The 17,725-nt window shown below is 43.4% G+C and overlaps 1 protein-coding gene across 4 annotated transcripts in view; it reads left to right on the forward strand.

The window, feature by feature from the left end:
• LOC143527930 (histo-blood group ABO system transferase 2-like) overlaps positions 1-17,725 on the forward strand; it is an 89,868-nt gene that overhangs the window by 16,394 nt on the left and 55,749 nt on the right. The window contains exon 1 of one of the 4 annotated variants that reach the window (XM_077023316.1): positions 1,239-1,444. The exons of 2 other annotated variants lie outside the window; for them this stretch is intronic. In XM_077023316.1, the coding sequence (XP_076879431.1) occupies positions 1,389-1,444 (56 nt within the window). In that variant the 5' untranslated portion in view covers positions 1,239-1,388. Of the gene's footprint in view, positions 1-1,238; positions 1,445-17,725 lie in introns of those variants that run through there. One more of the 4 variants, XM_077023313.1, reaches the window with a different exon arrangement.

A 17,725-nucleotide genomic window follows, 5' to 3' on the forward strand; every position in this document is an offset into this window, starting at 1 on the left:
TCATCCTGTCATGTAATCAATGCAGGCTAGTAGAGCTTTTTATTATACTATCACTAAAAAGCTAAACTCAGAATTCACCCTGGTTTCACATTAGATAATATGCCAGATTGATCATTTTAGACACCGTTGACTTGTCTTTATTATGTTGTAGAGACAGTGTTTTCACAAAACATTCATAAATATGAAAAATGTAAAAAGCATAGTTCAGTCTGGATCTGCATGTAATAATGTACCTTCTGGTGATGCTGTGTCATCCGAGAGACAGTGGGAATGTGGGGAATGACATGACTGAAAATGTCAACTCTGAGTGCTGCAGAAAGATGTGTTATATTTAGATAAAAAGTACTAGTCCAGAAATTGGAATGCCTTTGACCACTTGAGCAGATTTGTATTCCTGCTTCCTGCCATAGAAACATAAGAAATGTTTTGTGTAAACATAATTGTTTAGGCATTACACAGGTTGAGGCTTAGTAACAGGAGGACATCAAGAGTAGGTTCAACTCAGCATTAGGAGAGAAAAGAATTTTTTCCAACAGCATTTTCAAGTCTAGCTTTAGATTAATGGTGCTGGCAGTGTTCAGTGTTTCATTTACTTTAATACCAATTAGTAATACTAATAGTAATTTACTACAATAGTAATTAATAATAGATTTCTCCCTTGTTTTCTACTTACATCAGGGAACAAACACATCTGTAGCAATCAGCAAAGGGATGTTTTAAGTCTCTTTGGACACCCAGGAGTTCAACGACAGTACATTATATCACTGGGATTATGTACAAGATTGTGTTGATTATTACTATTATATTATAGAGAGGAAAGCACAATTTCAATTAAATATGATCAATGTGTGTAAAGTTCTGCTGGCAGTCCAGGTTGAATATTTCAGCAATAGTTAAGTACAGGGAAATCACTTATATTTCCCTGGGTCTTCTCTGAGTGATTCATACTGCCTAGGGTGACCATATTTTTATTTGGGAAAACCAGGACACTTGTGATAAATAAACAAAAAAAATCTCTCTCTCTCTCTCTCTCTCTCTCTCTCTCTCTCTTCGAACACACACTTGCCATGCTTGCGATCTGATTAAAAACAGGACTGCCCTATTCCGTGTCATGCATCGCCGTGCTCAGGGTCCTAGTGCCTGTACAATTAATGGCCCAATGAAGGTAATTTAAGAACCACGACATTTCCTCACTTAAAAAAAAAAATATCCCGGGACAGGACGTGAAATACGGACGTTTGGTCACCCTAATACTGCCATGAGGAGGCAGCTCCTCCCACATTTGTCTCTAGTGGTGTTTGGTGTATGCTTTTTTGTTTCTTGTGGGGAGTATTCTGAGAAAGACGACTGCACCCTTGTTGTATTCTTCAAGAGCACAAGACAGCACCATGAAGAGGAATACTTACCTGTTCGTTCTGGTACTGGCAGAAGTGTTGATAATTGGGTATGTAATTGCTGATTTTTTTTTTGTTTTTAAAATACTAAAATGAATATATATTTTTTCAGATGTGCCTAATAAAAGTAAGGTAACACCGTGAAATATATTACTACAACATATATGTTACGCTTTTTTATAATGGCAGTTCAATACATTTGAAATACTATTAAATAAAAGTAAAAAATAAAAATAAAATTTATTTGATTGAGTATGTAAAGGAACAGTATTAGTTCGTGTATGAAAAGCATCAGACAAACTATACGTCCTAGAATCTCACAGTGCACCCAAGATTTCCAAAATATGGACAGCACCTGTTTTCTATTATCTATTCTATTTCTATTAGCTCTATTATCAGCACACGTCACTGCTTCCTACCTACTCTTTGTTGCAAAGTCTCATTTTTTCAGTCTCAATTCTGGACCTATTGGTTTTCATGTCTTTGCCTGTTTTAAAATGTGCTTGCCCATCTTTCACTATATTCAAGGCACATCTAAAAACCCATCTTTTTCAGTTGGCTTATGGCTGAGCCTATATTGTTTTATTTGTATTTTTGTATTTTATTTTAACGTTAAAATTGGATTTTAATATTCTTATATTTTCCTTCTCTTGTTTGCTATTATTGTGCAGTGTCCTTGGGTGTATTGAAAGGTGCTTATTAAATAAAATATTATTATTATTATTATTATTATTATTATTATTATTATTATTTTACCAGATTTGTCTTTAACCTTTGCCCCATTTGGTTTTCCTGCTATTTTACTGTTGTCTACCTGGTTTCTGACCTGCCTTACTACATTGAGTTTGGATTTTCCCTGTATATCAATCTATACCTTTAACTGCAAACATCTCTGTTTATATATTAGTTTATATATTCCATATTATATTTCAGAACCACCTGAAGAAAATTACAGGGTTGCCTTAAAAGGTTTACTCAGTTGCTTTCAAACTCATCCTAAACTGGAAAACATCCTTTTAACTGGAGATATTGATTTTTCCATCACTGTCCCATACCTGTCCTATACCTTGAGATAAATTGCACATCACCTAAGGTGCAACTGAACAAGAACCAAAACAGCTAAAGATACAGAACTAAAGAGGAAGCAGCAGCACATGGATGTGAGTGTAACGGGGTGACAGAAACAGCAGCACAGGGATGTGAGTGTAACAGGGTGACAGAAGCAACAGCGTAGGCGCAAGGAATGCACAGCACTGAACGGCAGGACCTGCAGGCATTTAAACTGTGAGAGTGATTAGGAACAGGTGTGCACAGTGATCAGTAGGTGGGTGACTGTGTGTGGGGGAGTGCACAGGAGGTGGAATGTGTGAGAGTGGGCGTCTCCCCTGAGGAGGTGGACTGGCCTACTGTGACAATAAATTCTTACATTTTGAACTCTATTGAAACTGATTCGTAGTACTGTGGTAGAGAACTGGTCTTGTGACCGGAGGGTCATGGGTTTGATTCCCAGGCCTGAGGTCATGACTGAGCAAGGTACCTAACCCCAACTGCTCCCCGGGCACCGGGCACCGCTCTGGACATGTGTGCACCACAGCCTCCTAGTAATCACTAGTGTGTGTGTGTGTGTGTGTGTGTTCTAATTGCACAGATGGGTAAATGCGGAGGACAATTTCGATTGCGGTGAAAAATCACAATTGACAAATATGGCACATTTCAATTCAATTAACTTTCAGCTATTGATCAATCAATCATAATTAATTAATTGGCTGATATTGTAAGTGAAGAGAAAAGAGAGATACAATAATCAATGCGAGTTGAGATAAATGCATGCACAAGTATCTCCAGCTCTGAATCTGAAACGACACGCCTCAATTTACTGATGTTTCTTAAGTGGAAGAAACAAGATCTTGACAGCTGTTTAACATGCGCATCCAACAATAATGACTGATCAAATACAACTCCCAAATTCCTCAGGTTTGAGTGGACAGCAGGGGACAGCGACCCAAGATTTACCTTAATTAATAGAATAACCTTTTCAGGAGCAACAATCAAAACTTCAGTCTTTTCAGCATTAAGCTGCAGGAAGTTTTTTGTTGTCCGTTCCCTGACAGCATCCACACAGTCTATTAGCCCCTGCAAACTCTGGACCTCACTAGGTTTAAATGAAAAGTAAAGCTGGATATCATCAGCAAACAAATAATAAGCTACTTTAAAACTTTTTAGAATTTGGCTCAAGGTGGTAAACAAGGTGGGGATTACCAAAACAACAGGAGAAACAAGAACAGAGACAAAACACCAAAAAGGAAACATAGCTTAGCATCACCATGGGAACTATGGCACCAGGGGAGGGACAGGCATGGCGTGGCTGATCTACCCCCTACTCCAAGTGTTTGACTTAGAAAAAAATGAATGCAAAAATCACTTTTGTTACCGTATGGTGGTGTTGTGAGTCTTGGTTTTTAAGAGTCAGTATTCACGTTACCCGTTGTTTATTTGGCTGCGCCTCAAAGTGTTGTGTGCTTATTTGAAGGTGAGACATGCAGATAATCAGCAAACATGAGATTGGGATTGGGGAAGGTGTAAGGTGTGTGTGTTCAAAACTCAAAAAAGTGTACTTGGTGTCTGCAGAATTATCATAAGCAAAAAAAAAACAACAGGAAGAAAGCACCGTAGTCATCAGGCCAAAAATCTAAGAATAAATGCTCAATACACACAAAGAAAAATATTGTGGTGACAGAAATAAACAAAAGATTTCATAGGGTCTGGAAATTAGCATAGCAACGTGTTCAGAACTCTGCTGAGCGATATCTGTGAAGTGTATCCCCTGAATTGTAATTTATGGCCATGCTTCAGAGTGGTGGTATTGTGGTATTGTGGCAGGGAGTGTGAACGAAAAAGAAAGTGATCATGGGAAAAAGGAGGGTTAATTGATAAAGTGCACCAACTAAAGACCCATGACATTTTGGTGGTGGTGGTGGGGGCTCGGTATCATGACAGGTATGACAAACAATACACGGTAAGATGTGACATCTATTCAAAATAAGTCTCATTAAATTATACTATCATTATTATTTTAATATCTTTTAACTCTTCTGAATCATCTCTGAACATCTATCACAGTGTTACCTTGACCAAAATGGACAGACACCAGGATGTTCTACAGGCCATAGTCATGTCTATTTTGCATATTATCGCAAGCCATCATATTCGAACCTAAATGGGCAGAAATCAAGAAATGTTAGACGTCTGATGAGAGTCTGATGTTAAAGGATGAGCCAGTAAAGACAACAGAAGGCTCTACATTGTAATATTAACCACTTTGCATATAGCATATAATTACACTTGTTATGTTTGAATCAGAATCAGGCTTTACTGGGTTATGTATGCTCATGCACACATGGAACTTGATCTTGGTTAAAGTAGCAAACTGCACAGTTACTTTTCGCAGTACTACAAAACACATATTTCTACCATACAGTCATTCTGGGAAGTGAGTAGTGTCTTTCTTGGCTATAATTATTTGTTTTAGTCTGCATGTTCTCAGCTTTTAGTGGTAAAGCAGGTTTAGTGAGGAGGAACTGAAACAGATTCATTTAGACAGCCTTTGTGTGGTATGGCTGCCTGCCCAAAGGCACGGTTTCCAACATGAACTGAGGATGTCACAAATATGTGGTAAAAAGTTGTGTGCGTGAATTTGTTCAGAACCCCTGTATCGGCGAGACTGAGCCAGCGTGACACAATCGCAGGAGTTTATAGATTTTATTATATAAACTAAACAGGGCGGAACAGGGGAGAACGACTAGGTACGAGGGAATATATTTACAAAGGAATGCACATGCAACAAGGTAAATATAGTGCCCTATAATTATTGGCACCCCTGGTTGAGATGTGTTCTTTAGCTTCTAATAAATTGAGTTTTTTTCTAAATAATATAGGACACAATGGAAAAAAGAGAAAAATCCAACCTTTAACTCAAGTGCATTTATTCTGTAGGAAAAAAATCCCACATTAAGAAATAATTGTTTAACATCTGTCGTGGAAATTTTCTAATAAATGGATGAGGACTCAGACGTGGTTAAATGATTAATTTATTACAAAAATATAAATATATATAAATAGGACAAAGACAGATACAAGGCAGACACAAGACAGACACAGACATGAGAGTCTCATTCAAGCATGACAACTCTGAAGACAGGGGGGCACTCTTAAACACAATTCAGCAATTCTAACAGCAGGTTATCTTTAGCACAGCATGTTCCAAAACATAAGCGTCCAGCAGGCTACTTTGTCTCACATGTGTGTATCTCCTAATATGGACTTCCCTAGAGTTAGCGGAAGCAACTGATGTATCAGTTGAACACAGAGAAAGCTAAATAACCCAAGACTAGTAGCCTAGTGACTACCAGTTAACAGAGTACTCTTACCCTCAGCACTCTCCCTGACCTGGGTCACAGTATAGCACACGTGCATAATATGAACTAAACATGGTTACACTGAATCACACTACTTCATTATTGTAGTCCTTCTGCTTAGTCAGAATGGACATGTCCTAAATCATAAAGTTCATAATGATCTCTTATAATAATTAAACATAATCTAATCAATAGTTATTAATCAATAATCAATAATTTCTCTCACACTTCCCCCCTTTGATTCTGTGTAATCATTAAAAAGGAGAGAATAAATCATTAAGTCTATCATAAATCGTCAACTTAAGTCAGGCTCTAGAGTCAGTTAAGCTGCTCAGGGCCATCGGGCACAACCCAGCCAGTCGCCAGGTCGTCCCAGACGTCTTCCTTAAACAGACGTCCCAAGGAGTTTGCTATCTCAGGCTCCTTTTTGCTATCTCAGGCTCCAAAATTGAAAAATTTTGGGTGAGTGTGGTTATTCTTAGTGCATGCTAGTGCATGCTACTATCCCCCCTTTGCTCATTGTGACTCCTACCATGAGCAATTTCAATCAGTCCTCTCATGTAGGCTGTAGGGACACACGTCTTACCTGTCTCCGTGTGTGTGTCCAGACTCCCCCCATTGTTTTGCACCCCCCCTTTTGCCCATCTCTGTTTGTCTTACATTGTGGCTTGTGTTTGTATTGCTCTGGTTGTTAAGGGTGTGTCTTCTCTGTTACTGTGATCCGTTAGCATCATTTGTGTGTTTGGAGCCTGCAAAACTGTGTGTTGGGCTGTGGAGTCTGTGAAGGCATTGCCTTTTGCTACTGTGTCGCCTGCTCTGGTGTGTGCGGCACATTTGATGATTGCAGTTGTGAGATTAGTTGGTGCTTTATCTTTGACCTTGAGCTGGTAAGGAATGGTGAGCTCAGCTGCTTGGGCAGAATAATGTGGCAGGAGTGATATTGTTTCCAAAACCTCTTGTGTGGATAAATGTGCTTTTTTTTTCCCTCTGGTCCTGTAAAATTCGAAAAACAGCATGTTTGACCCGAAGTGCGAGTTGAGCGTACCCCACTATATCTCTGAATGCTACCAGTGCCCGCACCCCGGCTGCCCCGGCGTCTAGTTTTCCTGAGAAGTAGGCTACTGGCCTCTGTCTGTCACTGTGGGCTTGAGTCAAAACACTGGTCCTTTAACGTCAACACTCCCCACACACATACGAACACTGAACACGCACATCAATTCTGAACTTTTATTTCAGAATTCAAAACTCAGAAACTCAGAACTTTTATTTCAGACTCATTTTTCAAACGGGCTTATTCTCTTTAACAAATGTTATTTTTATCTCTGTTTGTTGTGTCAGAATTTCAATACATAGGCTACTAGGTCATGACCCAGGAAGTGCACTTTTTTCAGCAATATTGCAATTTTGCTTAGGAACCTTGTGGCCTTCCCTTGCTAGGTGATGTAGCAATACCACTATGGCCCTCTTTGCATACTTCTCATGTGTTTACACAGAGTATCAGAACATCTACGTAGTGCAACAGTGCAATGCCCTCTGGAAGTTTCAGAGAGGCCAGACTGTCTCGCAGCGCTGCATTGTAAATGGTGGGTGATGTGTATGTTGTTTTTTTTTTTTTTTACTTCAAAGGAAAATGCAAACCAGTACTGGCTATCTGGATGCACTGAAAAATGCATTTGCTAGGACCACTACACTGAACCACTGGCTATCTGGGGGAATCTGGGAAAGAATATTGTGAGGATTTGGCACTTTTGGGGCTCTAACGTGTACTGCTGCATTGACAGCCAGCAAATCCTGCACAAATTGCAATTCTTCCCGCCCTGGTTTCTTAACTGGAAAAATTGGAGTGCGCACGGGTGAGTTAGGGCACAGTATGATCACTCCAGCTTGCCTAAGTGATTGGAAAAACTGGCCTAATTTCCTTTGAGCGCCTCAGGCTTCAAAGGGTATTGATGTTGTCTTGGCCTATAGTCAGATTTTGGGGTGATGTGTATGGGCTCGCACCCCCTGCATGAGCCCCAACATCGCTCTTACCTTGTGCCCATAATGCTGCAGAAACAGTTCTGAGTTCCTCTTCCACTCATTTGTTTTTTTTCTCTGAGAGGGTAAAGGAGGCGGCTAAAAAAATATCAAGGGGGTTAATCAGTTCCACTCCCCGCCTGCAGGGGAGCCAGCACGGCGCCGGCTGCATCCACACCCTCCTGCTAGGGCTAAACATGGTGTTCCTGCCAAGAACTCTCTCCCATTCGGTAATGTCAGATATCTCTGTCATCCATTCACCGACGTCCTGCCATTGTGGCTCCTCGCAAACGTTTGCTAGTGACACGTGTGTTCTGACTGCTATTTGGCTGTTCCCCTTTACAGCCACTGGTGGCGCTGCTAATGTCATTAATGCTCTGTCACTTAAGTCTGATTTGCTAGCTTAGTCACATGGTGAGGTTCATAGGTCAATGTGGCCATCTTAGACTCAGCTGTGCACGTGATGAAGTAGGTGTAATGACTCTACAAACATCTCTATCCATCCTCACGTTTTGTGCCATATCTTTCACTGTTTGTAAGTAAAACCTTTTGCAGTATGTTTTAAGATATGTATTAGTAGAACATTACATATATCTGTGACCTGTTAGTACAGTTAACTGCATTTCTGTTTCATGCTCTGTGTGGATACATGGTCATGGTGCTTTACAAATGTTGGTGTACACTGTATTAAGATATGTGATGTTTGTTTGCAGTTTCACAAGTGAAATGGGAATTTGGAAAAAGTAAACACTGAAGACACTGAAACGCCTTTGGTTCAGCTCTTTATTCAAACCCTGTTGTTTAGCTATCTGTCAAGTTGTATTAGGCTACATGCAATAAGGACAGAATAGTGAAAAAACACTGTAAAACCGGCACCTAATACAGGATCAGTGGTGAAGCACTCGTTTGTGCTGATTGATATACCTTGGAGGAGTCAATAATTATGGAGGAAGCGGACAAAACAGAGGGACAGCAAACTCATGAGATGAGGTCAGTCACCTCTAGCTCATCTTTGGGGTCAAAAAGATCCGCAGCTAGTCTGGCTGCTGCTCAAGCTCGAGCAAGAGCAGAGGCAGCACGTGCACGAGCCAGTTTCATCAACAAAGAAACAGCTGTTAAACTAGAAAAGGTTTGTATGGAGGGTACTTTGATGGCGATACAACAAGAAAAAGAGGTTGCTGCTGCTTTGGCTGAAGCAAAAGTATTCGAAGAGGCTGCTGAGCTCAGCTTTGGTGGTAGTCAGAAGAACACCTCAATTAATTTACCTGTAGTAGATCCAAAAGAGCACACCAGCAATTATGTAGAACAGCATTTTCAAACACGAGCACATCAGTGCCCACCTCCTTCACCCTCTCCTCAAGAACGCGATGTCAAACAGGAAGATGAGGCTCATCAAGTCCAGGCAGGCTCTAGATCCCATATGCCTAGTCTCTCATTTTATGGTGAAAGGTCCGCTCAAGAGGCCACGTTATATCCCAAAGAACCAAAAAAAGAAGAGGATCATCATGTACAAGCTCCTGTACAAACGTATACAGCCTTTCAAACACATCCTCCTCCACATGAAAACACAGCAGTAAGTGACATCGCCAAGTTCCTTGTCCGTCGTGAGCTGTTAAGTTCTGGGCTCCTCAGGTTTGACGATCGCCCAGAAAATTACTGGGCTTGGAAGACGTCTTTCTTGAATGCCAAAGCAGGCCTGAACCTCTCTCCAAGTGAAGAACTAGATCTTTTGATGAAGTGGCTTGGACATCAGTCAGCTGAGTATGTGAAGAGAATCCGAGCTGTGCATGTTGGGTATCCTGATATTGGTCTCAGGAAAGCTTGGGAGAGATTAGAAGAGACATATGGAGCCTCCGAAGTTGTTGAAAAGGCCCTTCTGGACAAAATTGAAAACTTCCCTAAACTCAACAACAAAGATCCCCTAAAGCTCAGGGAGCTTGGAGATTTATTGCTTGAAGTGGAGTCTGCAAAATCGGAAGGCTACTTGTTAGGGCTTTCATACTTGGACACATCAAGAGGTGTTAATCCAATTGTTGAAAAGTTACCTCACAATCTGCAGGAAAGATGGATTTCTTATGGGTCTCAATATAAAAAACTACACAAAGTCATTTTTCCTCCATTTTCTGTCTTTGCGCAATTTGTCTGTTGTGAAGCTGATGCAAGAAATGATCCAAGTTTTAACCTATCTTCTGGTGCATTTCACACAAGGTCAGATATGACTGTCAAAAGACCAATCCCTGCAAAGTTTTCTATCACCACTCATAAAACAGGAGTAGCACAAATGGATGAGTATGCAACACGCACATCTGCTATGAAGATAACAGACGTTGAGAAACAGTGCCCACTGCACAAAAAGGCTCACCCTTTGAGACGTTGTAGAGGTTTCAGAGCAAAACCATTAGAAGAGCGAAAGAGCTACCTCAAGGAACAAGGAATCTGCTTCAGGTGCTGTTCTTCCACGAGTCACATCGCAAAGGACTGTAAAGCTTCAATCAAGTGCTATGAATGCAACAGTGAGAGACACATTTCAGCCCTTCATCCGGGACCAGCTCCGTGGAACCAGGAAGCCTTGCCAAAGTATGGCGGGGAGGAAGAACGAACCCAGACTACACACATCACGTCAAAATGCACAGAAGTCTGTGGTACTGGTCCAAGCCCCAAATCATGCTCTAAAATCTGCCTGGTTAACGTGTACCCTCGGAACTGCCCAGAAAACATGCTGAAGATGTATGCTGTTCTAGATGAACAAAGTAATAGATCCTTAGCCAAGTCTGTGTTTTTTGATCTGTTTAACATTGAGGGCAACAACACCCCTTACACCTTGCGCACCTGTGCTGGTATTTCTGAAACTTCAGGGAGAAGGGCAGTTGGATTCCAGATTGAGTCCCTAGATGGCGACGTAAGTGTGTCACTACCTACACTTATTGAATGTGATCACATGCCTGATGATCGTTCTGAAATTCCAACTCCCGAAGCTGCACGACACTTTGAACACCTGAAACCCATAGCTCATGAGATTCCTAGTATAGACCCTCATGCACAGATACTTCTACTTCTTGGAAGAGACATCCTTCAATTACACAAGGTCAGGGAGCAGCTTAGTGGCCCCAATGACACCCCCTTTGCACAACGATTAGACCTGGGCTGGGTTATAGTTGGGGATGTCTGCCTGGGTTCTGCACACAGACCAGCTGATGTGAACACATTTCGCACTAACATCCTGTCAAATGGACGTCCTAGCATTTGCTTTCCATGCCCCAATGTCATTCATGTGAAAGAGAAGTTCAGCATTAAGGTGCACCAAACATCTCCTTTCAACCGTGTTGCTCATGTCACTTCAAATGCAACAAAATGCACATTGGGAAGCACAGTGTTTGAAAAGACAATACATGATGAAAAGATTGCACCATCCATTGAAGACAGACTGTTCATGGAAATAATGGAGAAAGAAATGTTCATAGATGAATCGAATAGTTGGGTGGCGCCACTTCCGTTTCGTACACCAAGGCTTCGTCTTCACAATAACAGAGATCTAGCCATGAAAAGGTTGCATTCACTTTGTCAGACACTGAAGAAGAAACCACAGATGAAGGAACATTTCGTGGACTTCATGCAAAGAATCCTGGATCTTGGTCATGCAGAGTTGGCACCAGCTCCCAAAGAAGGAGAAGAAGTCTGGTATCTGCCTCTTTTTGGTGTCTACCATCCCCGTAAACCAAGCCAAATTAGAGTTGTTTTTGACTCAAGCGCACAGGACAAAGGTATGTCCCTAAACCAGGTACTCTTATCAGGTCCTGATTTGAATAACACCTTGTTAGGGGTCTTGCTACGCTTCCGCCAAGAAGCAGTTGCTATAACTGCCGATATTGAACAAATGTTCCACAGTTTCATTGTACGACAAGACCATCGTGATTTTTTACGATTTCTATGGTTCAAAGAAAATGATATGACAAAAGAGGTAGCTGAATACAGAATGACGGTCCACTTGTTTGGTAACAGTCCTTCACCTGCCGTAGCAATCTACGGACTCCGCCGTGCAGCTCAGCTTGGGGTGGATGAATTCGGAAAGGATGCAGAGGAGTTCGTAAAACACAATTTCTATGTTGATGATGGGATTACATGTTTACCTACTGTTGACGAAGCAGTAGACCTACTGAGAAGAACTCAAGAGATGCTTGCAACCTCTAACTTGAGGCTTCACAAGATAGCCTCAAATTGTCCTGCAGTTCTCATGGAATTCCCAGTTGAAGATCATGCAAAGGATCTGAAAGACCTGGATCCAGAAGTGGACACACTTCCTACCCAAAGGAGCCTTGGAATGGGCTGGGATCTCAAGAGTGATACCTTTGTCTTCCATATCACTACAGACGAAAAGCCCTTCACACGTAGAGGAGTTCTGGCCACAGTAAATAGCATTTTTGATCCTATCGGATTTGTGGTTCCCATTACAATCCAGGGAAAGATTCTGCTGCGTCAACTAACTTCTAGTTCCTTGGATTGGGATGTTCCACTACCATTAGAAAAGAAGGCTGATTGGGAATCATGGAAGAACTCGTTACAACATCTGACAGATTTGGAAGTTCCCAGAACTTATGTGAACATTTCGCTCTCCAAAGCCCAAAGGATAGAGATCCACGTGTTCTCAGATGCATCCCCTGTGGCCATAGCAGCTGTGGCCTATCTGAAGGTGAAAAATATCAGCAGAACATGCAAGACCGGGTTTGTTCTTGGGAAGGCGAAATTGGCGCCCACCGCCGCACATACAATTCCCCGTCTAGAGTTAGGCGCTGCTGTTTTAGCTGCTGAACTAGCAGAGCTTGTTGTAGAAGAGATGGATGTCAAACCAGACGTGATTGAGTTGTACACGGACAGTAAGGTGGTATTAGGATACATTCGTAACCAAACAAGACGCTTCCACATCTATGTCAGTAATAGGGTGCAAAGAATCCGAAGGTCAACCAAGCCAGAACAGTGGCATTACATACCTTCAAGTTTGAATCCCGCAGACGTTGCTACACGTCCTGTAATTGCTTCAGACTTGCATAACTCTATCTGGCTATCTGGACCTACCTTTCTCTCTGTTCCTGATGGGTCCTTCACTGAAGAGGAATCTTATGAGCTCATCAACCCAGACTCTGACATTGAAATTCGGCCAAACTGCACCAGTGTAACAGTTCACGTCTCTCAAGACAAACTCGGATCTCATCGCTTCCATCGTTTTTCCAGCTGGAAGGCCCTCTTGCGTGCTATCGCCTGCCTTATTCATGTTATTCATTCTCTAAAATCCAACACTGAGAGGAGCACATGCAGTGGGTGGCATTATTGTCCAAGGCCTCGCACTGTAGATGAACTATCTCAAGCAAAAAGTACTATCCTTCGATGTGTACAGCAAGAAGTCTATTCAGGTGAGTTAACATTTTTAAAGGCAGGAAGAGAAATTCCCAAGAGAAATACGTTGAGGAAATTATATCCCATAATTGATGACGAAGGTCTTCTGAGAATTGGGGGAAGGCTCGATAATGCGCAGGTACCTTTTGATGAGAAACATCCTATCATTGTCCCCGGCAAAAGCCACATCGCTTCTCTACTTGTGAATCACTTTCATGAGCGGATCAAGCACCAAGGCCGTCTTTTTACAGAAGGAGCCATAAGAAGTGCAGGATTCTGGATTGTTGGTGCAAAAAGGTGCATTAATAGGGTTATCTACCAATGTGTTCAGTGTAAGAGGCTCAGAGGAAAAACCACAGAACAAAAAATGGCTGATCTTCCTGAGGACCGCCTCAAAACGGATCCTCCTTTTACCTACATTGGGCTAGATGTATTTGGACCATGGACGGTTGTGTCTCAGCGCACTCGAGGAGGCTATGCACGTAACAAACGATGGGCAGTCATCTTCACATGCTTGTGTGTCCGTGCTGTCCATATTGAGTTGATTGAATCAATGGACACATCCAGCTTTCTGAACGCACTTCGACGCTTCTTTGCCCTAAGGGGCCCTGTAAAACAAATACGCTCTGATTGTGGGTCCAATTTTGTTGGTGCTTGTAAAGAACTGCTCATGGTCCTGGAGGAACCAAGTGTTAAAACCTACCTAAGTGAGGAAGGTTGTCGCTGGGTTTTTAATCCTCCCCATGCCTCCCATATGGGTGGGGCTTGGGAGAGGATGATTGGCATCTGTCGGCGCATATTGGACTCTATGCTCCTGCATACGGCCGAGTTACGGCTCACTCATGAAGTGTTGTCTACACTTATGGCAGAGGTCTCTGCAATAGTGAATGCAAGACCTTTGGCTCCCATTTCTAGCGATCCTGATTCACCTGCTCTCTTGACCCCAGCCATGTTGCTAACCCAAAAGGCCAGCCCTCTTCATCCTGTGCCAGGTACATTCGACACCAAAGATCTCTTCCGACAAAAATGGAAGCAAGTACAACATCTTGCAAATGTCTTTTGGGAGCGTTGGAGGCTTGAATACCTCAGCACTCTACAGAGTGCAGGAAATGGCAGACCGAGAGGTCTTCTGTCAAAGAGGGGGACTTGGTCTTGCTGAAGGACATTCAAGTTAAGAGAAACGAATGGCCTATGGCTCGCATAACACAAGTTTTTCCTGGCAGTGATGGGAACGTCAGGAAAGTTGAGCTTAAAGTTGTTAAAGGTGGTACTGCAAAGACTTACCTCAGACCTATTTCCCAAATAATCTATCTCATGTCACCATCATAGATGGCAATAATTTTGATAGGGTATAGTGGTATTTTACAATTCCAGACGGGGAGTGTTCTGACTGCTATTTGGCTGTTCCCCTTTACAGCCACTGGTGGCGCTGCTAATGTCATTAATGCTCTGTCACTTAAGTCTGATTTGCTAGCTTAGTCACATGGTGAGGTTCATAGGTCAATGTGGCCATCTTAGACTCAGCTGTGCACGTGATGAAGTAGGTGTAATGACTCTACAAACATCTCTATCCATCCTCACGTTTTGTGCCATATCTTTCACTGTTTGTAAGTAAAACCTTTTGCAGTATGTTTTAAGATATGTATTAGTAGAACATTACATATATCTGTGACCTGTTAGTACAGTTAACTGCATTTCTGTTTCATGCTCTGTGTGGATACATGGTCATGGTGCTTTACAAATGTTGGTGTACACTGTATTAAGATATGTGATGTTTGTTTGCAGTTTCACAAGTGAAATGGGAATTTGGAAAAAGTAAACACTGAAGACACTGAAACGCCTTTGGTTCAGCTCTTTATTCAAACCCTGTTGTTTAGCTATCTGTCAAGTTGTATTAGGCTACATGCAATAAGGACAGAATAATGTGTGGTTTAGATCGAGGAAATGAGAACAGGTCTTCCTGTTCTAATGTGGTTTGCACCATTGCCGCAGCCCACACGCAATCCCACACAATAGCAGTGACAACCAAGCAATCATGTTTTCCAACATCAAATTTATCCTCAAAACCTCTATCGGGGCCCTCACTCACATGCAGTGTGCAGTGCAGTGACCCCTACGGTCTCAACATCAAATCACCTGGCAACAAACTACACACTTCACACATGAAGTGTTCCCAACACTCTCCTCCTGCACTCTGCAGCTCATAAGCATACAGTGGAACTCCTGCTGATAACTGAACCGCAACACAGCTAACTCCCACTGCACAAACAACCCCTCAGGCCTGCTACTCAGGCCCAATTTACACATTAAATCAAAACCCATAACATACATTTAACAGTTAAAATTAAAAATTAATGTTCAAATGTATTATTTCATCTACATCGGAGAGGCTTTTTTTTTTCTTTGAATGGGTGGCACCACTATAAACCAAAAACTTTTATTTTAGTGCAGTTTACAGTCAGTGTTATTTTAGGCAGGCCCTCCGGCCCTACACTAATCTTCTGCAAGCATTGATAAATTAAATGATAATTTAAACCAGTTACTTTCCTTTTGTTGTCTTCCAGTGGTCCTGTACCGTCCAGCCTCTCCGCTGCCCGTCAATCTCTGAAAGTTCTGTTTCTCTGCTCAGCATTTTCTTCATTTTCGGGACAGTCTCTTGCAAAGTGTCCTAGTTTTCCACAGTTGTAACATTCACCACCTCTCCTCTGGGGTAACTCTCTCGTCCCCATCCACCTCGTCTTCTTCCTCTGCCTCTGACGCGGCCCCTCCCGCGTTCTCTGTGAGTTCTCTGCAACATGGTCTCAGCTTGCTTCTGGATTTTCTTGTTCACTCTCCATGCCAGCTGTGCCTCGTGATGCTTGGCATGATCTTCTATGGTTTTCAGGGTGGGGTTGTTGTACCTGATGCACTGGGCTCTGATGAGGTCACTGATGTCTTTTCTCATGCTTACCAGGAAGCTGTTTCTCAGGTGGGCTTCCCAAGGGCTGGCCTCCGCCGGCCTCCGCTCGTTGTGCTGGTGCTACAAGACCGCTGTGGTCGGTGTGAACTCTGGTCAGTCCCACGAGGAAGTCGCTGACAGGTTCTCCGTCTTCTTATTTACATGCAGCTATTTTGGACGTGTTGATAGTGGCTGGGTGTTCAGCTTCCAGCCTTGCGACAAGGCGTCCTACAATCTCTCTGTAGGGCCTGTTTGGATCCTCCTGTCCAGCTGCTGTTCCCACTCAGTGTTGTGGAGATGGACGTCTCCCGGTGTCCAGTCTCAGTCTATCTTGTTTGACTGGATGACAAGACTGAACAAAATCTGTTAGTTCTTCGCTGAAGCGCTTACCTCCCATCTCTGTCGGTTTACCCAGGCCCACCGCCGTGGGTGTCATGATGTCGTCTCCTGTCCAGTGACGGTGGACCATGATGTCTCTTTCAGGGCCTGCAACCTTGACCATTGGGAAGGTCGTTGCGCACCCTGGGGTGGTCAGTTGAAGCAACACCTGACCCTTTCTTTCTGGGAAGCACGGCTTCTTGTGTGTGCTGCCATGGGTGAAGCTGGCGGCGGGGGAGGTGGTGGCGTTGGGGAGGTGGCGCTTCCCATCGTCCGGCTGGCGCATCCCATCGCCTGGCGGGCACACTCCATCACCTGGCGGACATCATCATACGGGACTAGCGGCCCTGGGTGCAGCGGCAGCTGTTGGGCTGGTGGGAGTGAAGGAGGCAGAGGTTGTGGTTGTGATACCGGAACTGATGGCACTGGAGCTCGCAGTGCAGGTGCGGCAGACAGAGGTTGCTGCCGTGGTGGCGCCAGAGCTGGTGGCGCTGGAACTGGCGGTGGAGGTGCGGGAGGCAGGGGTAGCGGCTGTGGGTGCATCTTGCAGTTGGTGCAGTTGCTGAGCCGGGATGGCTGGCGCAGATCTAGTCGGGGCAGCGTCGAGGTCTGGTCGGCTACAACAACACACTGAGAGAATTTTGTTAGTACACTTTTTAATCCCTACCTGTCATGCTTGCCTTTTCTTGGCTTCTTTAAGCCAGCATTTTGCTTTTTCTTCCATATCTGCTTTATGTTTAACAAAATACTTGCGCGTTTTTCTATCTGCGCCTCTGGGCTCTGTTTTTACTCTCTCAACTAGTCGGTGCTGATAGTCTACACCAGGGGTACTCAACTGGCGGACCGCGGTCCGGATCCGGATCCGAACGCAGTCCTGTCCGGACCCAATCTCATTCCTGATTAACTGGATACGGACCAAAACAAAACCGTAGCATTTATATCAGGGCTATTGAAAAAACACTCCGTCACGAGTGTTACGTTTGCCACCCCCGCTCAACAACTTACGTTCGCCCCCCCCCCATTAACAACAAGCCTGCCTGGTTGACGCTTCGTGAGCGGCGCGAGGGTCCGCGCGGCGAAAATGACGTAATCGCTGTGGCTCCGCGTGTGCGCGAGTGCCTCGCGCGCTGTCGGTTCGCGAGGTCGTGCACCTCTCGAATTTTGTAACTTCGCGTCGCGCTTCAGTGCAATGAACA

Source organism: Brachyhypopomus gauderio, chromosome 12, assembly GCF_052324685.1.
Source record: "Brachyhypopomus gauderio isolate BG-103 chromosome 12, BGAUD_0.2, whole genome shotgun sequence".
NCBI lineage: Eukaryota > Metazoa > Chordata > Actinopteri > Gymnotiformes > Hypopomidae > Brachyhypopomus > Brachyhypopomus gauderio.